Source organism: Hydra viridissima, unplaced genomic scaffold, assembly GCF_058129835.1.
Source record: "Hydra viridissima isolate aposymbiotic clone 2 unplaced genomic scaffold, HvirCarnegie_v1 scaffold_2, whole genome shotgun sequence".
In the NCBI taxonomy this organism is placed as follows: Eukaryota; Metazoa; Cnidaria; class Hydrozoa; order Anthoathecata; family Hydridae; genus Hydra; species Hydra viridissima.
In genome coordinates this window covers 19,942,226-19,961,928 of record NW_028324301.1, presented here as the reverse complement: position 1 = coordinate 19,961,928, position 19,703 = coordinate 19,942,226, and the positions used below count along the sequence as shown (strand labels likewise).

Sequence of the window (19,703 nt, the reverse complement as noted above, 5' to 3'; positions counted from 1 at the left end):
TATAGAGATGGATTTTTTTGTTTAGGCTTTAATTTTCTTAACTGATGCCAAACTTTAACACAAAAGCTGAGTATCGCACAGCATGTTTTAGTTTTTTTTATTTTAAAATGCACAGATTCTTATGCTTTTTAAAATCTAACCAAAATATTAATAATTCAAAAAGTTTGTTTACTACCAAGTAACATATAACAATCTGAACTAAAGACAACAATATAATAATAAATTTAATTATAACTAATTTAACTATAAAGTATAGGTTGTGAAGTATGCAAAGCAAAAAGGAGAGAAAGGAAGAAAAATGTGTTTGGGAAAATCATTAAATATTCCTCGGGATGTCGAACTTAACCATCCAAGAGGATGTAGAAGCTCTGCGATGAATCAAAGGTCATTTTTTATTCATCATTTGTAATGTAAGGGCTGACCAAATAGTGTTTCCAAGTTAACATCTAGTACAGTTGAAGCTCTAAGATAAGCTATTCTTTAACTTTTTGAAAAATAGGTGTTGGATGGTAACGTTATCTTTTGAAAAAATACCATTAAAGAGTCTACCAACCATCTATAGTTATCAATTATGCATAGTTATTTTGACAAAATACCATCATAGTCTACCAAGCGTGTATAGTTATCGTAAAGTAATTGAACAAAAAAAAAAACTATTTCTAAGAAACTTTTTAGCAACTTTAACAAATTCAGACCATAAATTTATTACAATTTATTATAATTTATGAAGTTTGAAAGGTTTCACCTTTTCTTGGCTTTCTATGTTTGGTACCATCAAAAACATACAACCTTTAACTTTTTCTTAGCTTTGTTTTATTGACTCAATTATAACATTGCTTTCTCCTTGCGTCAAAAAGTTGCCTCACTGGCTCATCTTTTTAAATTTAATACTTATACTGTCCCAGTAATATCTTAAAACATTCATACTAATGGTTTTAAGTGAAGGTTGATTGCTATCCTAGCAGAATACTTACGATTTTTATAACCACGCATTTCAAATAGCTACACTCAAAATAATTTATCCTACGATGCTATCAAGCAAGGTGGAACATAATCGATAGTGTTGCAGTTTTCTTTTAGTGTTCTTGACCGATGGGAATTGAATTTATACATATATATAATAGGAAATAACCAACAATGAAGAGTCTTTAAATATCAGCAACGTAACTTAGGATAATCCTTTTGAATTCTGCATAAAAAAATATAACAATAATAGACTCTGATTTAAAATATTATTTAATACATTCCAAGGTGTAAGTCCAAAGTCCAAAGTGTTTGGCATTTTTTTCCCTTATTGTAACTTGAAAATTGAAAAAAAAAAAAATCTCAGACATGGATTAAATCTCAGACAACATGGATAAAATCTCAGAATAACATGTATTAAATCCATTTCATCTTAAGAGAGAGATTCTCTAAAAGCCAATAAATAATCTGTTCAGCAGTAAAAATGAAAGCAATGAAAACAAAAAGAAAGTTCACTCATATTTGGATTACTTAATTAGAGTTAAGCTTTGCTTAAACCACATGAGGAGTTACGAAGGAGATAACTAACGATACCGCTCATTTACCGCCCCATCAACATTATGATCAGACCATGCATTCGGTTGGTGATAATACAAAAACACACAGTAATATCCCAGCAAACATCGAGTCTAAAAAAAGACGTCTTTTAGATGTATAAAAAACGTCTAATACGTCTAAATGACATATTTAAGACGTCTTTTTTAGACTAAATGTTTGCTGGGATCACTCTCTCTTTAGTATAGTGAAGATCTTTTTCCATTCCTGAAGCAACAAAGTGGACCGATTCCTGAATCAGTTATTAGATGGCTTTGCTTACCTATTCAATTAACTCAGAGGTTTGGTTATTTCCTAGTTCATCAAGGGTTGCCTTCAACTTCAAACAGATGTCCTCTGATAGACTACATACTTGGATCTTGTTAAAACTGTACAAAATAAATAATTTTCCCTTTTAATTCGCTATTTTTGTTTCATATATCTTTTCGCCTGTTTTTTTGCTAAAAATAAATTGATTTTCAAAACAACTTTCTACCAATACAATTTTAGAAATACTCTATTCGTGCGGTTTTGCTTAGATGGTTTGTTGCTAGCGTAATTATTAGCGCAAAATTAGATAGAGTAAAACGGGGTCAAATTTAGAACTTTTATTAATTTTTTTTTAAGGGAAAAAGGTTTTTAATTTTTTTTTTTTTTAAAGTTGTAGAGAAATTTGAGCTGTATTTAAATATATACAAATCAAGTAAAAAATGTTTTTAGTTTTTTAAGAAACTTTATTTAATTGAAAAAAAAAGTTATTTCATTCTACCCTCACATTCGGGGAGAATGAAATACGCAAATTTATGTGTAATTAAAACAACACTCAATAAAAAAAAAAAAAAGCAACCAATAATAACAATTTAAAAAACAACCAATAATAACAATTAAAAACAACCAAATAAAAAAAACTTTATTTTTGAGATGATGTTGAATCGTAAAGAGGTACTAGAGGTTGAGCTGAATTGTCATTTGTGCGGCACTTTTTGGTGCAATAAAACTCAGCGCCTTTTACATATCGCTTTGGTATGCATGTTTGACGAATCCAAGCCTTGCACTTCGAATTTTCAAACTGATACCATTCCATGTATTGACTTGTTGAAGCTTCGCCTAAAACTTTACGGCACTTTTTACACTTCACTTGGTTTGCAGCTGTTATTGCTGTTGGAGTTGCTGTTGTTGCTTAATTTATTTGCTGCTCGTCATTAAAGCTTAGCTGACGTTGTTTTTTATCTTGCTTTGCTGCGTTTTTGCTCTCAGCATCTTTTAATCTTTCGAATATTTCAGGTTTACTGAGACACTCCCCATCGAACCTTGGTACATCTATATTTTTTCGTTTTTTGTGTCAACGTGTTGGATGCGAAACATTTGTTGCGAATTGCAATTGTTTTTCAACCGATTGCAATTGTTTTTCAACCTCTTTTTAAGTTTCCTTTTGAACAGCCGTAGTTACTAGACTATTGAAGGTTGTTTGCAGGCGAGTTGGCTTTGGAGGTGACTTTGAAGCTGATGCTATGCAACACATGCTGATGCTAGATGTTGTTGATATAGATTTAGATAGCAGTGGCTGAGATGGTGTAGTTCCTGGTGCTAGTAGTGGTTGTGGTACTTTCATAGATTCTGGTGGTTGAGATGATGAAGGTTCAGGTTGAGATGACGGTGTTTCAAACGTATTAGCAATTTGAAATTTTGACTGATCAATTTTACTGATGTCAAGTGGAAACAAGCCAGTATTCTGAAATCCACTAACTATTTGGGTGCGTGTAAAAACTTCACCAGAGCTAAAAAGTTTTGCTTGCAGTTGGCTAAAACATTCTTTTGATAAGTTGCTGAACTTTGTCTCTGCATAAAACTGTTGAAGTAATTTGCGCCAAACTCTTTTGACCTGACAATAAACACCGACATCTAGTGGCTGCAGAATGTGTGACGTATGAGCTGGTAAGCAAATTAACAAGATATTGTTTGATACAAATAAGTATGACCCGATAGGTGACATGTGTCACATGTCCATCTACGACTAAAATATGAATGCCTATAATTGGATAACTATAATTAGATTTATTTAATTAAGTAATTAATAGATTAAAGTAAAGATTAAATTAATTACCTGGAATTTTTTTAATGGCAGGAACACACACGCTAGTGCACAGTGGGCCAGAATGCACTTTTACTGGACAAAATTCGTAACTAATTTAATATTAGAGCTATATTCACTAAAATTAGTATGAGTACAAATATAATGTCTGTGCTTTTTATGAAGGTAATATTTTTTTATTTCGTTGCTATGGATACCTTTATTTTGCTTAGCAACAACCTACTTTTGTTATCTGCAGATATTTTATAAGTGCTATATTCACTAAATTTGGCATGAGTACCAATATGAGATCACACTTCTTACAAAAGTGATAACTTTTTAAATTTAGTTGCTATGGATACTTATATTGCTTAGTTACCGGATACTTTCCTTAGTTACAAAGTGGTAAATTGATATTTGAATATTTTATCGGATTCTTGACCCACCTATATTGAATATCAATTGAATATTTAGGTAAATAATGTTTTAGGAATAATAAAAGCAAAAAATAGTGCAAGAAAACATTATTAATTTTAAATTACATCAAAAAATTATAAAACAATAATATCGTTTGAAGATTGTTTAAGTAATTGTAAAACATCTGAAGGAAATGCTTTATGATTTGTTTGGTGTGATGTTGATTTACGCAGTGATGAAATAACAGGATCACTGGAAACTAGGAGCCTATTGATAAGATCAGCATTTGTTGCTTTTCTGGATGTTTTTCGGCTGAAATTTTCGCGATAAGATTTGAAGTCTTTATTTCTAGCCTCTTGAGCTTCCTCTGATATTAGTCCGATGGGAAATGTAAGACTTTTAATTGTCATGTCCATGTATCAATACTTTGTAAACTGGTTGAGCCATGTAATACCATAGATAAAGGGACACAAATAGTCTAAAAGTGTCAAAACAATAATCCTTGAATTTTAAGCAGTCTATTTCATATCCTGAAGAGAGCGTTACCAACATAATGTAAAATCTGAATATAAAGTTTTGATCAATACCCAGAATTTCAGCTGTTTGTTCATATGCTGCAAAAGCACGCCTTGAGGTATTGCCATCATTGCTTGTTCCAGAACCACCACTTTTAGGGAAACCAACAATAAGTCCCATTTTGTTCATAAAATCAGTCTGAATCTTTCGTTTAGCTACAGATGCCTTTTCTTTGTGTTCTTTAGATCTTGCTTGCCACTTTCTTGTTTCTTTTCTATATGCAATGTGGAATACCATCTCAAAAAATCGAATCCATGCATGAAGACTGGAAAGACCATATTTGAACTCTCTGTTAAATTAACCTCTTAAGAGGTTAATTTAATCTTTGTTAAATTAACCTCATAAGAATTATGAATCTCATTTTAATACATACCCCCAATATTTTGTACTTAGCGCAATTAAAATACTGTTTAAACAACGTTAATGCAAAAGTGAGTTGTTGCTATGCAAAATTTAGTACCATAGCAACCAAGTTAAAACATACATAAAATCTGAACGGGGATTTAAGGGGACGAGAAATCAATTAAAACTCGATTGAAGCATCATATAGCTCAAATAAGTATAAGATAACACATTGCAAGTTGTGGTAATTATTAGTTATTGTGCGGCAAAAAATAAGTTTCTTAAGAAATTTTTTTTTTTAATCTGTAATTTTCAAAGTATAACTGAGATAACATGCTATGACAAATTTATTTCACACATTGGTTTTTCTTATCTCTAAATACTCTAGAATAACATGTACTAATTTTTATTTTCAAAAACGTAGATTTAATTGAAATATAACACAACGTTGATGTCACCGTTAATTACTTATTGATAATTTTTTTTTTTTTTTTTTATCTCAATATTTAAATGCTTAGAGTCCTAGTAACTAAAGGATTTAATATAAATAAATTATCAATAAATTTCTCCTAATATATGCAGATACTAAAATTAAATAGGTTTTCAAGATTAGACAACTAAAATTTTTCCCATTTTGTCCACCCACTGTGCAGTGAGCCAATTCACAAATTGCTTATCTTCCATCCATCCGGATGGAGATATGGCGTAAACGGCATCGTCTGGACCGCTTAAGCACCAACTTCTGTATAGGCGTTTTTTTTATTTAAAAATAATATATGGAGCAAGACGATTATCAGCAGCATTGATGCAATTTCCAACTGTATTATGGGTTTTTTCATTGTTGCCAACCAATTTCAATGGTCGTTTTGTACCACGCCGGCAAACTATATGGTGCTTGCCTTGATCCCCAGAAAATCCGATTTCATCAAAGTTCCACAAATGAGATGAAGTAATTTCATTGATTCCTGCTTCGTTGAATTCTTTTTGCAGTGTGTTGAAATACTTTGCAACTATTTCTTGTGTGCAAGAAGCGGCTCTGAGTGATGAAATATTGCTTATGGCCCTGATGCTTAACTTATCACTCCACCGGTTTATGAAAAGCTTATACCAATCTCTCCCTGGTGTACCATTAGGAAACAAATGAGATTGACTTTGGCGTTGCAAACAGTCGGTAACTAGTGTGATGACGTCATTGTAAGTTCTACCAAAGCCCCAATCGGATAATTTGATTAGGATATTTACCAAAGTTGATTCAAGTTGTTGCAACAATCTTGTGTTTGAACCACTCCCAATTGTTTCACCTATGCCGTGGACACGCCTGTGAAGAGTTGCTACTGGTATGCTGAATGATTGAGCAGTTTTGTTAGGTGAAAATTCACCGCTTTGTACTTTGGCCACTGCAAGCGCGACTTGCTCATCGGTGTATGGTTTTTCTTTTTTCTTTGAGAGCAACTTGTTTCGAGGCATATTTTATATTAGAATAGGTTTAACACGACTTTATTTAAAATTTATACAAAAAAATCACAGACATTGATTGGTCACTTGAGATTTAATTAATAAAAGCCGCATCTAACAAGTGAGCAATTAGCGTATTTCATTCAACCCCACATGTGTCCGTTTTCGTTTTTATCTCATAACTTTTTTCCCTGAATAACAAATTTAATTTTGAAAAAAGATTCTTGACCACCGTAAAAAGTTCTACCAGTATACTTAATAAGCTCATTAGTATCAAATTTAATTTCCGAGAGTTTTATGTCCATTTTTCAAAAAAAGAAAAAAAATATCATCACGCATTCGAAAACTTAACAAATTATCAAAATAATTTTTTTTTTTTAATTAAAATTTGATATCATCTTATTCAGAAAAAAATCCTCTACAACCTGATCAAAAAATATTTGCAAAAAGTTTATTCAATAATTAATTAAGAACAAAAGAATAAGCATAGTCATAACTATTTCATTTTACCCTCTATTTCATTCTACCCTGTTTTACTATGTTAAAGAAATCCACGCACGAAAAAAATCATTTATCTCCTTATTAGGAATATTTGAAATGAAGAAATCCAAAAATCCATTGAAACCCAAATAAAGAATGAAATTCAAGGTGATTTGTATAATTTATGTAATTTAAACAATTATTTTTAACCTACGTATATTCAATACAAAATTATAAAAGGCAAGTGGAGGATGATGAAAAAATGATGCGTGGTTAAAAATAAATTCTTCCTTTAATTGATCATCTGCCATCTGTCTTTTTAATTGATCATCTGCCATCTGTCTTTTTTTACGGTGCTCTCCTAGTTAAAAAATGTATTTTTTCTAAAAAAAAAATATTTCAAATTAATAAATTGTAAAAAAATCAAATTAATAAATTGTAAAGACATAAAACTTAAATTATCTTTGCACTCTGCATTTATATAACAGTTCAAAACAAAATATAAATATATTTATCAATTTATGATAAATGTATACCAGAAGCAGAGATCAGTCAAAAAGAGGGGGAATAAGAGATTGCTCCACCTTGCTTCCCCCTCGAATATATAAATACAAATAAGAACGGAAGGACTACGCTGAAATAATATTTAGGTAAAGTATATCAGTTGATCCTCCTCCGATGTTGATCCTTCTCCAATATGACTTTGGAGAATTGGGTAAATAAAAGCGTGCAACTTAAACTTTTAGCAAAAGACAAAAATTTTAACACGTAATAAAACCGCCTAAAGATACTTGTAAGTAACTGATAGTACAATTAGTTACTTTGTAAGTTTGGATCTATATTTACTTTTAAAAAACCTAATCTTGTTTTGAGTGTGAAATTTTCACACAATTTTCTAAACAAGTATTAAATGTCTACTCTTTGTGGAAAATGTGCGTAGTTTTATCACCTAATACGTCAAGAACAAAATTATCTTTTTTTGAGGAGAATGAATGCTACCTGATAGAACTCGTGTAGATTTTTTTCGGATATTTTAAACGAAGGGTTTTTTTTAAGTGAGGGGAGGAACAGAGACAATTTTTGTCACTTGTTTGTTTTTAATTTTCTTCCACGAAAACTAAATTTTGATGAGAAAGAGGGGGGGGGGGGGGGGGGGGGAAGAGAACCATTTTTTCAACATTTTTTTTATATTTCAAGTATACGCAACTCAACAATGTTTTTGTTAAACAATTTCAAATAGACGCTTCACACAAGCTTCAAAATATTATTTTACACAAGCTTCAGAATATTTGGCTAAGCCAAATTAAAAAGCCACAAATCTCATTATTCAATCATAATAAATTAGTCTCAAAGTTTATTTGAATATAAGGTTAGTTCTATTTTTAAAAAAACCATTTCGTTTTAAAAGCTGCCAAATATGCCAAAGTATTAATTTCCTCTTTTAATTCACTTTTATTTAGAAGTAGTTAATGATGGCGACATCATTTTACTTGTTAGTGTTTGGTATCATCTGCGAAATTACAATTGAACCTATAACACTTCTTAGATTTGTAAAGTCTTGTTGAAAAAGCTGACGTTACTCAATTAAAATGGCAGAAGAGTTATCAGACCACATTTCTCTTTGCTAGGCTAACAGACTCTAGATACATTCTGTATCTTCCAATGACCTCTGTACCAAGTTGAAGGAAATCATTTACCAAGTTGTGGAAATCATTTATATCACATACCGTAATCTCCTCAAGACGATTTATTAAGTTTTTTTATCATGCTTGCGCTGGAGGCAGTGGCAGCATTCAAATGCTGAAGATATTTTATTTTTGTTGTAACAATAGACCGCCCAGAAACAAGATAAAATTCAACAATTTCAAAACAGTCTGGAAATAAGTGTAAAATTTCAAAATTGGGATATCATTTATCTTTAAAAAGATTAGAGATAAAAGATATCCCACTCCTCTTTGTTGAAAAAGTCAAAAAAACACGCTGTATATTCTTCATTGCATATTTAATCGGAAAGAGATAAATATAGATTAATAAATATACATATGACGTATACAGTCATATGTATGTATGAAATAATTAATAATAATACTTATTATAACAATAATAATAATAACTATAATAATGATAATAGAATAGTAATGATAATAGTTATTATTATTATTATTATTATTATTATTATTATTATTATTATTATTATTATTATTATTATTATTATTATTATTATTATTATTATTATTATTATTATTATTATTATTATTATTATTATTATTATTATTATTATTATTATTATTATTATTATTATTATTATTATTATTATTATTATTATTATTATTATTATTATTATTATTATTATTATTATTATTATTATTATTATTATTGTCGTTACCCTTAACATTATTATCATTTTTGTTATTATTATTACTATTGTCGTTATCATTATTATTATTATTATCATTTTTATTATTATTATTGTCGCTATTATTATCATTATTATTTTTGTCGTTATTATTATTGTTATTAATTTTATTAACACAAAAATAACACAAATTACTCCATAAAGTCAACCAACAGATGCCTAATATATATATATTTCTTCTTTTTATCTTTTGTTATTGCTTTACTTTTAAACCAAAATAAATTAAAAAAAAAAAAATCGGTTCCGTAGTACTTGACTTTTAAGATAAATATTGCAAGAACAAAGTCCATAATAACTGAACTTAACTCCTGCTCTGCCTCTGTTCTACCTCCAAAGTTAACTATAGGATTGTGATGATTCAAATTTTAAGAAGGGGAATATGGCCTGGTAAGTCTTTTATTAACTATTCACACGGTTAGTATTAGAAAGAGTCATTTGCCATCCTAAGATTTATAAAAATACCTTATGTTTTAGCTACTTTCTAACTTGTAAACGTTGTAACAAAAGACTAAGCACCTTAGCTCTAATAATGTTATTACAATAATTTTAATAGTTAAATAAGGTTTTATCAAATAAAAGTTTATGATAAAATTAAATTATATTTATGATTAGCTTTAGCTAAAATACACTCTACTTGCACTCTACTTTCAATTATTAAAGAATATGAAAGATTATTGTCTAAAATGAAGGAAAATTGTAAAAGTTATATTTTTGATCAAAAACTACCCTAATTTATTTTTTAATTTTATTTAAAATATGAGCAATTCTTTCACTTCCATTTCTTTAAAATGAAATAAGTGTAAAAATTTAAAATAAAAAAGAGGTGCATTAGTAATACCATATTTAATTAGGGATAAGGGTTAACTTTTATGTTGTAAATCTTGAAAAAAAAAAAAGTAGTAACTACAACAAATATTATTTTAACATTGCTAATAATATCTGAAATTAATACAAGAAGATAGAAAAAGTTTCTAGAAAGAAATAATAATGGAGGAAAAGTTGAATACCTTCATATTTACAGTGTAGTTGTGACTTTTTTCCTTTTGAGATTTATGGTGCTAAAGTTAACCCTTACTGTAATTTGGTATATACAGACTAGTGTTGTAAATCTACTTGGTAGAAAAAAGTTATATTGAACTGAGAGTGTATTTTTTTTTTTCAAAAATTAATATTTTCACAAGACTTTGTAACTGCTTGTAATTACATAATATGTTTTATGTGTTTTAAATTTTTTTAAATTATATACAAATTTTTAAGTCCTTTATTAACAGGTTACTCAAGTTATTTGAGGCTATTTTCAAGGCAAGCATCTACAGATAGGAGAATAACAACACACTATACCATAATACCACGTGCATCAGATGAGAGATGGAAAAGTGGGTGTTTTTTTTCTTTAAGAGAATAACATTAAACTGTTTTTGTTATAAATATTTAACACATTTTTTTTGTTACACTTTTTTTTGGTGCCACTTTTAGGAAGTGTTCTATTGTAAAAAGCAAGTAGAAAACATTTATTAACATTAAAGCTTTTTTAAATGAAAACTTTTATAGTCAGGAGAGTCTTTGAATTTTATTTAAAAAAAAAAAGTCAGTGAGTGAGTTATGATGGTGATAGTAGAGGTTTTTAATTGGAGAGAATAAGTTTTTCTTCTACAAGATAATGAAGAACAAGATAACATTTAACACATGACAAAGATTTTCATGAAATGTTTTTAAAAACTCACCACTTGCATGTTGTTAAATAGACTCTTGTGACAATATTTTAATGTAAAACTTTGATAGTATTCTATAAGGGTTTGTGTTAACAAAGTACAGATTACAAACAGTCATATCTTTTTTATTGCTGCCTAAAAATCAAAAGCTTATGTGCTAAGCTTGTTTTAAATGCATGCTTAAAAAAAAAATTACATTTTGAAGTTCTGTTATGAAGAAAGTTTTTAAATATTTTTTTACATCATGGCCTCATTAAGTATGCATATTAGTTAAATCTTTGCATATTAGTTAAAAAGTTTTGTTAAGAAAAAAATCTTATTTTTATGACGTTTCTTCCAAAACAAATGAAGTGAAACTAGGCAAATTTTTAATTTGAATATTATTTTTAGTTTTGTGCTGCAAAAGCTACACATAGCTCTTTTTAAGTAAGTATATGTTATTGTGCTGTTATTATCTTGTTAGTTTTGTGTTTAGAGAACCCATGAATATGTTAGGTTGTTTTTTTTCTTTTAAATTTGTTCTTTTTATGTTGAAAAATACTGATCAGTACTAGGTTTTATTGTTCTTTGTTAGTTACAAAAGAAATTTTCCTATAGATTATCTACTTATTATTTTATTAATTTCACTTCTTATCTTCTTACAAACTTAGGAAATTAATGAAGGTAGAAATTTCCATGAGTAAAGACCAACTGCAATATACTTAAAATGGAACATTAATTAAAAATGCTTCACACAGATTGTTTTTGATTCAAATACATATAACAATATTTGTTAGGGTTGTTTCATTTCTATAGGCAAAAGATAAATGTGCTTTTTCATCAAATATTTTTTGTTTTTATCAAATATTTTTTGTTTTTATGTCCCTTTTTATATCAATAAAATAAGTGTCAATTATTTTTTAGATATTATTATTTAGTACTGTCTTAAAACAAACGAAGTTTCTATGTAAAACATTTTTTTAAGTCATTGCTATGTAAAAACAGGGTTAGTAGCCAAAAATCCAAACCTAAAAACCCACAAGCAAAACAGAAGTAAAAACACAAAAAGTTAGGTTTTTGCTGGTTTTTTTCTTGTAAGTATTGCATTTATAATCAAATAAGAGAGTAGATATAGTTAGAGAAATGGTAACATTCAACTCAAACTATATATATTTTTTAGCAATACTGTAAGTCTATAATTTCTTATATTACTCCAAATAAGCCCAAAGGTAGAGAAAAGTCTTTCAGTTGATCTGGAGCTAGCTGGACAACTTTAAAACTGGTGCATAAACCTTAGAAAGTTAGCTGGCAATATCAAATCCTTTGTTGTTTTTTTTAATGTACTATTTTCTGCCAATTTTATGCAGTTGCAGTGTTAAATTTGTTATCCTTGAATAAAATTGAGAGAAAGTATGTTGGATCTTTTACTTTAAAGATAAAGTAGCCAATCATAAATTTTAGATAAATTTTGTTCAGCCTTTGTTCTGTCTTTCTTCATAATCTCTTCCTGATCTTTTCTCTAAGTTAGTTGTATAGATTATTAGTCAAAAGGAAACAAATTTTGTTTATAGTATTTAGTATGGCCTAGGCTATAATAAGCTTCAATCTTTATTATCATTTTTTAATTAATGCATTAAGTTATTTAACTACCCCACAGTATATTATTTACTTAGTTACTAAGAGAATTGCTTTAAAAATGTTAAAATGAAAAAAGTTCAACTTAGACCAAGTTTTTTTTATTGGTCTTATGCTAAACAGAATTTAAGTCTGTTATACTGTACTTTGGATCATGCATTATTGGATCTGTTAAATTTGCCAAGAAATGACAAGAATGAATTTCTGGCTTAAACCTCTTGAAAATATCTACTTTGTATGGAGCTAGTTTCTCATTTTATATAGGTCTTAGCCAAATTTCAAATGCTTTAAACAGCATAGTATTGTCTGCCTGTAGCTAAAACAAAATCTATTAACAGACCATAGTTAAGCTACACTCATACAAAAATATCTTATATTTTAATATATTTAAGGTATCATACCTTTGGAGTAAACTTTTATGTAAAATAATATGCTTACCTTTATACTATACTATTTATAGTAGAGAAATTACTATATATAGTAGAGAAATTACAACTGTCTTTAGTGTGCAAAGGATGCATTTAATTGTTTTGTTGGTGCATTTCCAAAGTTTTAAAGAACAAGTATAACTTGATTTATTTTAAAGAAATTTGAAATTTCTTTGTAATTGAGGCAGTTCTTAGTAATATCCTACAGTCATGATTTTTTCATGATATATTTTTTTTTAATGCAAGGGGTATAAAAAAACAACTTTTGTTTTGTAAGTTTTGACAGTATTTTTAGACCATCTTAATGATTGTGTTTTTACTATTATAAATTTGTGTTACTTTCTGCTTTGTGTTGTTTGAATAAATTCTTTGAGAATTCCAAACTAAAGTTTAAAGTTCATAATTAATATTGCAGTCATCTTATTATTAAATTTAATTTTTTATTGCATGTTGAAGATATAAATATGGAGCGTGCTGTTGATGAAACAGATGTTGTAATTGTTGGAGGGGGTCCTGCAGGAATGAGTGCTGCAATAAAATTGAAACAGCTGGCCCAACAAAATGAGAAAGAGTTACGAGTTTGTCTTGTGGAAAAGGCATCACAGATTGGTAGGGAATAATTTTCTATTTTTAAGTAGAAGGATATTTAGAATGAATTTTTAAAATTGCAAAAAAATTGTTTTTTATCAAATAGGAGGTCATACATTATCAGGAGCCTGTATTGAAACATCAGCTTTACAGGAACTGATTCCAGACTGGAAAGAAAAGAAAGTATGTTGTATTTTATGATGGTAGTAACAATTACAATTCTACACACACACACACGCAAACACACACACCTTACAAGTAACAATAGATAAAACCCACAGTATGAGTATCAAATGACAGCTGGCATATTTTAAAATTGTGTACTTATTAGTTTATGTTATAATTGACTGATATGATAATTGAGTTATGAAAAAGTTGAGTTAAGTGGTAATTGAATGATATCATAATTGAATTATGTGAAAATTATCCTTTTATGCTTTAGGCTCCTTTACATACTCAAGTTACATCAGATAAGATTGGTTATTTGACAAAAAATAGATATTTCCCAATGCCTGTATATAAAGGTATGCATGTACAAACTATTTTTATTAGAAGTAACAAGTTTACTATCTAATGTATTGTTTATTTGCACCTAACACAATTTTTTTTTTAAAAAAAAAGCTGCACCAGTCTTTTATCATGTTAAATATATTTTCATGTTAAAAAAAATTATTTTTTTTGACAAAATTTCAAAAGTATTAATAAATTTTCTTTTCCTTCTTAATGGCATATTTTGTTAATCCTTATTATGTATGATGGTTTATTAGGTCTTCCAATGTACAATCATGGTAACTACATAGTTCGTTTGGGTAGTTTTGTCGCCTGGTTAGGAGAGCAGGCAGAAAGCCTTGGAGTTGAAATTTATTCAGGAATTCCAGCAAGCGAAGTAAAACTTTTGAATTAGTTTATATTTTTTGCTCTAAAATGCTATTAAGGTTATAAATTTCTCTCCCATTTGATGATAGGGAGAATGGTGATGAGTTTACCACTGTCTCTCCCATTTGATTATAGGGAAAATGATACATATATGTCTTACAATTTTTTTACCTTATCATAAAAACTGTCTGGATTGTTTCTTGCATTCCTAGATTAACTTTGTCTCACTTGTTTAATAGATCTTATATCATGAAGATGGAAGTGTCAAAGGTATAGCAACATCAGATGTTGGTATTCATAAAGATGGCTCTCCAAAAGTAATGATAGTTAACAGTAAAATATTACTTAATCTACAGAAGTTTTACTTAAATGCTGTTACACTTTAAGTTCCTGTTTTCATAGGATACATTTGAAAGAGGGATGGAGTTACATGCAAAGATCACTATTTTTGCAGAAGGCTGTCATGGTCATCTTTCAAAGCAGATATTTAATAAGTTTAATTTACGTGAAAACTCATGCCAGCAAACTTATGGAATTGGAATTAAAGAGGCAAAATATTTGTTTATTTTTTCTTCCTTTTTGTTGTTTTATGATTAAATTATTTGTAATTTTTTCTATTTTTTATTTAGTTGTGGGAAATTGAACCAAGTAAGCATCAACCAGGTCTTGTTATCCACACGGCTGGCTGGCCTTTGGTATGTTAATTTGAAAAAACTTTTTCAAAAGTTAAATTTTTTTTTTAAAAGGTTAGTTATTTTATTTTATTTTCATCTAGCCTCCAGATACTTATGGAGGATCTTTCCTGTATCATTTGGATGAAGGGCCACTTGTGTCAACAGGGTTTGTTGTAAGTTAACATCTCTTTTTTTTGAAATTTTGATATTTTTAACATTTTAAAAAAGTTTTTTTAAAAATTTTATTTATACGAAGCAAAGTATTTTTGATATGTAAATGTGGAATACAGTGATTGAACTTTCTTTTTGCATTGATGTGTAATTTGATTTTTAAAGGTTGGTTTAGACTACAAAAATCCTTATTTGAGTCCATACCAAGAGTTTCAAGTAAGTCTATCTTATTTGTTAATAAATGATAGATTTTTTTTTTTTTTTTTCTTAAATAAGTTTTTTACTTAAAAGTTTTTCAAACGTTCTTTTTTTTTAACACACTAGATTGCAATTGTTTGGATTCGGTGTCTAAAAATTTTTAACTTTTCTCTTTTACAGCGTTGGAAGACTCACCCTTCGATTCGTCCGACATTTGAAGGGGGTACCCGTATTGGTTACGGAGCACGTGCATTAAATGAAGGTGGTTACCAGGCATGTCATTTTTCTTTAATAAATTTATACGAGACTTACAGAGTAATCTGAAATAATGTAAGATGAAAAAACGTAAGATAAAAAAAAACAAATTACTGAAGTTAAATACAGGTAATGAGTTTTTGTTCAAAGTACTAATCATAGTAATGATTTATCGCAATTTTGTTTAAGTCTTTGCCAAAACTTTCGTTTCCTGGTGGTTGTGTAATCGGCTGCAGTGCTGGTTTTATGAACGTTGCTAAGATAAAAGGCACGCACGGAGCCATGAAAAGTGGAATTTTAGCAGCTGAAGCGGTTTTCGATGCAATTTCTTCTGCAAATGATGACAAGCAAACAGGTAATTAAAATTTTTTGGGAATTTTATTATCAGTTGATTTTACCGTTTTTGTTTTTCTAATGAAATTATCAAATTTCGTCTCGTTTGTTTTGTAAGTCTCCTACTTTTAGGGTTAAACCCAGATAGCTATGACGAGCGGTTTAAGAAGAGCGGGTTGTTTAAAGAGCTTTACTCTGCTCGTAATATACGGCCTTCCTTTCAAACTCCACTTGGCATATGGGGAACTATGTTGTATACAGGTTTATATTATTTTTTGGGCGGCCGTGAGCCATGGACATTAAAACATAAGGGAATTGATGCAGATAAGTTAAAGCCTGCAGATCAATGCAAAGTTATCGATTATCCAAAACCTGACGGAAAAATTAGTTTTGATTTGCTTTCATCAGTGACTTTAAGTGGGACAAACCACAACAGCGACGAACCGCCTCATTTGACCTTAAAAAATGACGATGTTCCTAAAAATATAAATCTGAGTATATATGATGGTCCTGAGCAACGCTTTTGTCCCGCTGGTGTTTATGAATATGTTGATGACGAAATAAATGGCGGTAAGCGCTTACAAATCAATGCTCAAAACTGTGTGCACTGCAAAACTTGTGATATCAAAGACCCTACTCAAAATATAAATTGGGTTGTCCCTGAAAATGGAGGTGGCCCAGCCTATAATGGGATGTGATTCTGTATAAAATTTAATGTTTTTTAATTTTAAAATCTACTCATGTTCTTAATGACAAAAATAATTTGAAATTCTTCTTTTTGGAATTTGACTTCTTGTAAGAAAAATCGAAATTTGTTTAACGCGGCAGAATTTTATTTATGCGATTTACGGTTTAGATAGTAAGGATTTTAAAGAGTAAATAGTTTAGAGTTTCTTTCAAAAGTATTAAGTTAAGATGCTTTTTTTTTTTTTTTTTTTTTTTTTTAAGTTGATACTTTTGGCTTTTTTCTTTTCTTTTTTTTTTTTTCTTTTTTTTTTTAAAAAAGCCAAAACTATTAGCAAATCAGTGTTTAATTTGCTGAGATCAATTGGACCCCGTTATACATTAAGGAACCAACCAACATTTACAATATTTCGAGATAATTAAGAAAAATAATTTTAAAACTAGACGTAATTATTTGGAAAAATAAAACAACAAAAGAAAAAGTCAAAGTTTATTATGATTGATTACTCAGGGTGAGTATTGTTTTTTTTTTTTTTTAAGTGCAAATAACTTTTTATATCTTTGAGGGTTTTGGTTCGGCAACTGGTTTGCCGTTCGGTCACAATGTTTTCAAATATTTGGAAAATAATTCTTCACTTGGCTTTCCCCGTTTTTTAATATTGATTTCCTTAGATTCATCATTAATGTGAACTGTTTTAACGAAAATACTAAAGCGCTTTTCTTTTATCAATTTTATTTGCCGTAAGTGCAACCAGTTTATTGCTTCTCCAGAACAGGTTTTTTTTTTTCCTATTAATCTCTTTTTCTAATTTTTTTTTTACTAACAAAATCCTTTTTCATTCTATAAACTACAATGGGACGTTTCTTCCGACAATCTTCAGGAGAAAAGTTTTATTTTGTTTTTTAATTTTACATTCAACGTCCCCTAAATCACTGTCGTTGGGTAAAAAGGTATGAACTGATACTATGAACCTTAATCTAACAGTTTTTAAGTGTGGCGACTCATCTAAAATAGACTTGAATAAGTGTTATTTTTATATTCCTATTTTATCCGCCACAAGAATCGCTCCAAAGAATAATATTTTCAACCTCGTTAGTTATATTGTTTTCAATATATTTTCTTAAGCAGGAGCCAACCTCTTAGGGAACCACGGCCTGCCTCAACCTCAATCCAGACGTGAAAGGTAGAATTTTTTCGTTTTCCTGCATAAAGCCGCATTTACAACCATAGCTGACTTTTATAAAATATAACATTTGTTGTGAGACGAGGTAACGGCAGTGTTTTCTCCAAATCATAAGTTAAAGTTTCGGTTTTTTCATCTTCCTCTGCTGTCTTTAAATCTAAATTCGTGTTTTCCGTAGCGTCCTCAGCTTGTCTTTGATGTTTGCCTCTTTCTAAAACTATCAGGTTCTTTTCGTCACCCTCTAGAAGACAGTCAATTTTTGTTTTAAATGTATCACAATTGTGACAAGTATCTTTTTTGTGGGGCTTTGTTTTTAAGGGGCAACTACCCTCAAACTTTTTCAAAAATTGGATTTTTTTTCTTCTAATAATTATTGAGCAAAATTTTATGTAGATTTTGAATCTGCAAAAAAAATTATAGATTTCTTTATAAGTTTTTGTTTAATTTATGTTTTTTTGATCCCAAGTGAAAAATATTTGCATAGCAACGCGTTGCTATGGGGGTGAATATTTTGTTGGTGAACTTATCTTGGAGTACTGTTTCAAATATATGTTTTGATTTAAATCTTCTTTGCTAAATAATATTCTGTTCCTTATTATATTCAAACATAGGCTATTTACAATTGCGATTTTATCAAGTTATTAAAGCTAATTTATCCAACAGCAGAAACAAAAAAAATATAAAATAATCCTTTGCATGTTTTGGATGATTTGGATGTTATTAGACACATAAAAATGAGTGATAGAGTAAAGCAGAGGACAAAGTACCACAAAAAAAGAAGAGTATTTAATGTGTGGAAAAATAAAAATGCATGTAAGTGGATGTGAGTTAAATGACAGTAATATTTTAGGTGCATCTGCTAAGAAAGTGAAATTCATTACAAATATACCAAGTAAAAACATTTAAAAAATTAGTGGTTACAGAATTATAGACACTGAAATTTTTATCTAAACTTCTTTCATTGTTAATGTGTCCTCAATGTGAAAAGATTACCAAAAAGTAATTATGTTGGTTTAGCCAGTTTAGAGTTCGGAGTGTATGATATTGTTGCAAATTTTAACATTGGTATGAAGTCTGTTATTTTAATTTATGAAAAACTAAGTATGAAACCAGGACATTTTACTTTAGCTGGTTGCAGACTCATAAACAAAAAACGAATTAATCTATCGTGATTTAAATCGAGTGAAAGTTTTAAGATTAAACGAAAGTTGTTACGACGTCAACGATTGTCAAAGAATGATCACCAAAAGTCAATAGAAAAGTCCAAGGAATATTATGAATTTGGTAGTTTTTAAAATATTATTTTAAAAAGTAATTTTTTTAAAAATATATTTATGAAATGAACAATAATTTATGATTTTATTTTTTGTTTTTCATTTTCTGAGAATTTGCTTTTTTAACACGCCGGTAAAAAAATCTTGAAAAGTATGCTATCATGATGAATTTTTCAGGGATTGTTCATTTTCCCAATATTTATGATATGATCGGAGTAGAATTTCTAATATGACTTAAGACTTTGAGTTATTAAGTTTTTTTCATTGCATTTTGACCCTTTTTTGAAAAACCTAATTTGTCTGTTGCCTTATATGGAAAAAAGATACTTATTCAAAAATCTGCTTCGTTCATATCACAAATTCAGATATTTAGAACAGTTCTGCAAAACTTCATTGAC

The 19,703-nt window shown here is 29.0% G+C and overlaps 1 protein-coding gene across 2 annotated transcripts; it reads left to right on the top strand.

Moving 5' to 3' along the window:
* The first annotated feature begins 9,571 nt into the window (after window positions 1–9,571).
* LOC145195456 (electron transfer flavoprotein-ubiquinone oxidoreductase, mitochondrial-like) lies at window positions 9,572–16,922 on the top strand. 2 transcript variants are annotated; one of them, XM_090078861.1, is made up of 15 exons: window positions 9,585–9,701; window positions 10,586–10,690; window positions 11,417–11,452; window positions 13,525–13,677; window positions 13,763–13,839; window positions 14,099–14,180; window positions 14,424–14,542; window positions 14,772–14,849; window positions 14,935–15,081; window positions 15,162–15,227; window positions 15,308–15,379; window positions 15,543–15,593; window positions 15,756–15,848; window positions 16,020–16,185; window positions 16,296–16,922. In XM_090078861.1, exons 4-15 carry the CDS (start codon window positions 13,533–13,535, stop codon window positions 16,859–16,861), a joined length of 1,662 nt encoding a protein of 553 aa, XP_089934987.1. In that variant the 5' UTR covers window positions 9,585–9,701; window positions 10,586–10,690; window positions 11,417–11,452; window positions 13,525–13,532; the 3' UTR covers window positions 16,862–16,922. The 2 variants fall into 2 exon arrangements, with proteins under 2 accessions (XP_089934986.1, XP_089934987.1); XM_090078860.1 differs by lacking the exon at window positions 11,417–11,452 and having other exon boundaries at window positions 9,572–9,701.
* The last annotated feature ends 2,781 nt before the right edge of the window (window positions 16,923–19,703 follow it).

What these genes read in the sequence shown, in the direction of transcription:
- LOC145195456 (XM_090078860.1), top strand. Translation starts at nt 9,668, where the DNA reads ATGATTCAAATTTTAAGAAGGGGAATATGGCCTG. An exon ending in TAAATGAAGGTGGTTACCAG is followed by an intron (nt 15,849 to 16,019) that starts GCATGTCATTTT and finishes ATTTTGTTTAAG; the next exon opens with TCTTTGCCAAAACTTTCGTT. An exon ending in AAATGATGACAAGCAAACAG is followed by an intron (nt 16,186 to 16,295) that starts GTAATTAAAATT and finishes TCCTACTTTTAG; the next exon opens with GGTTAAACCCAGATAGCTAT.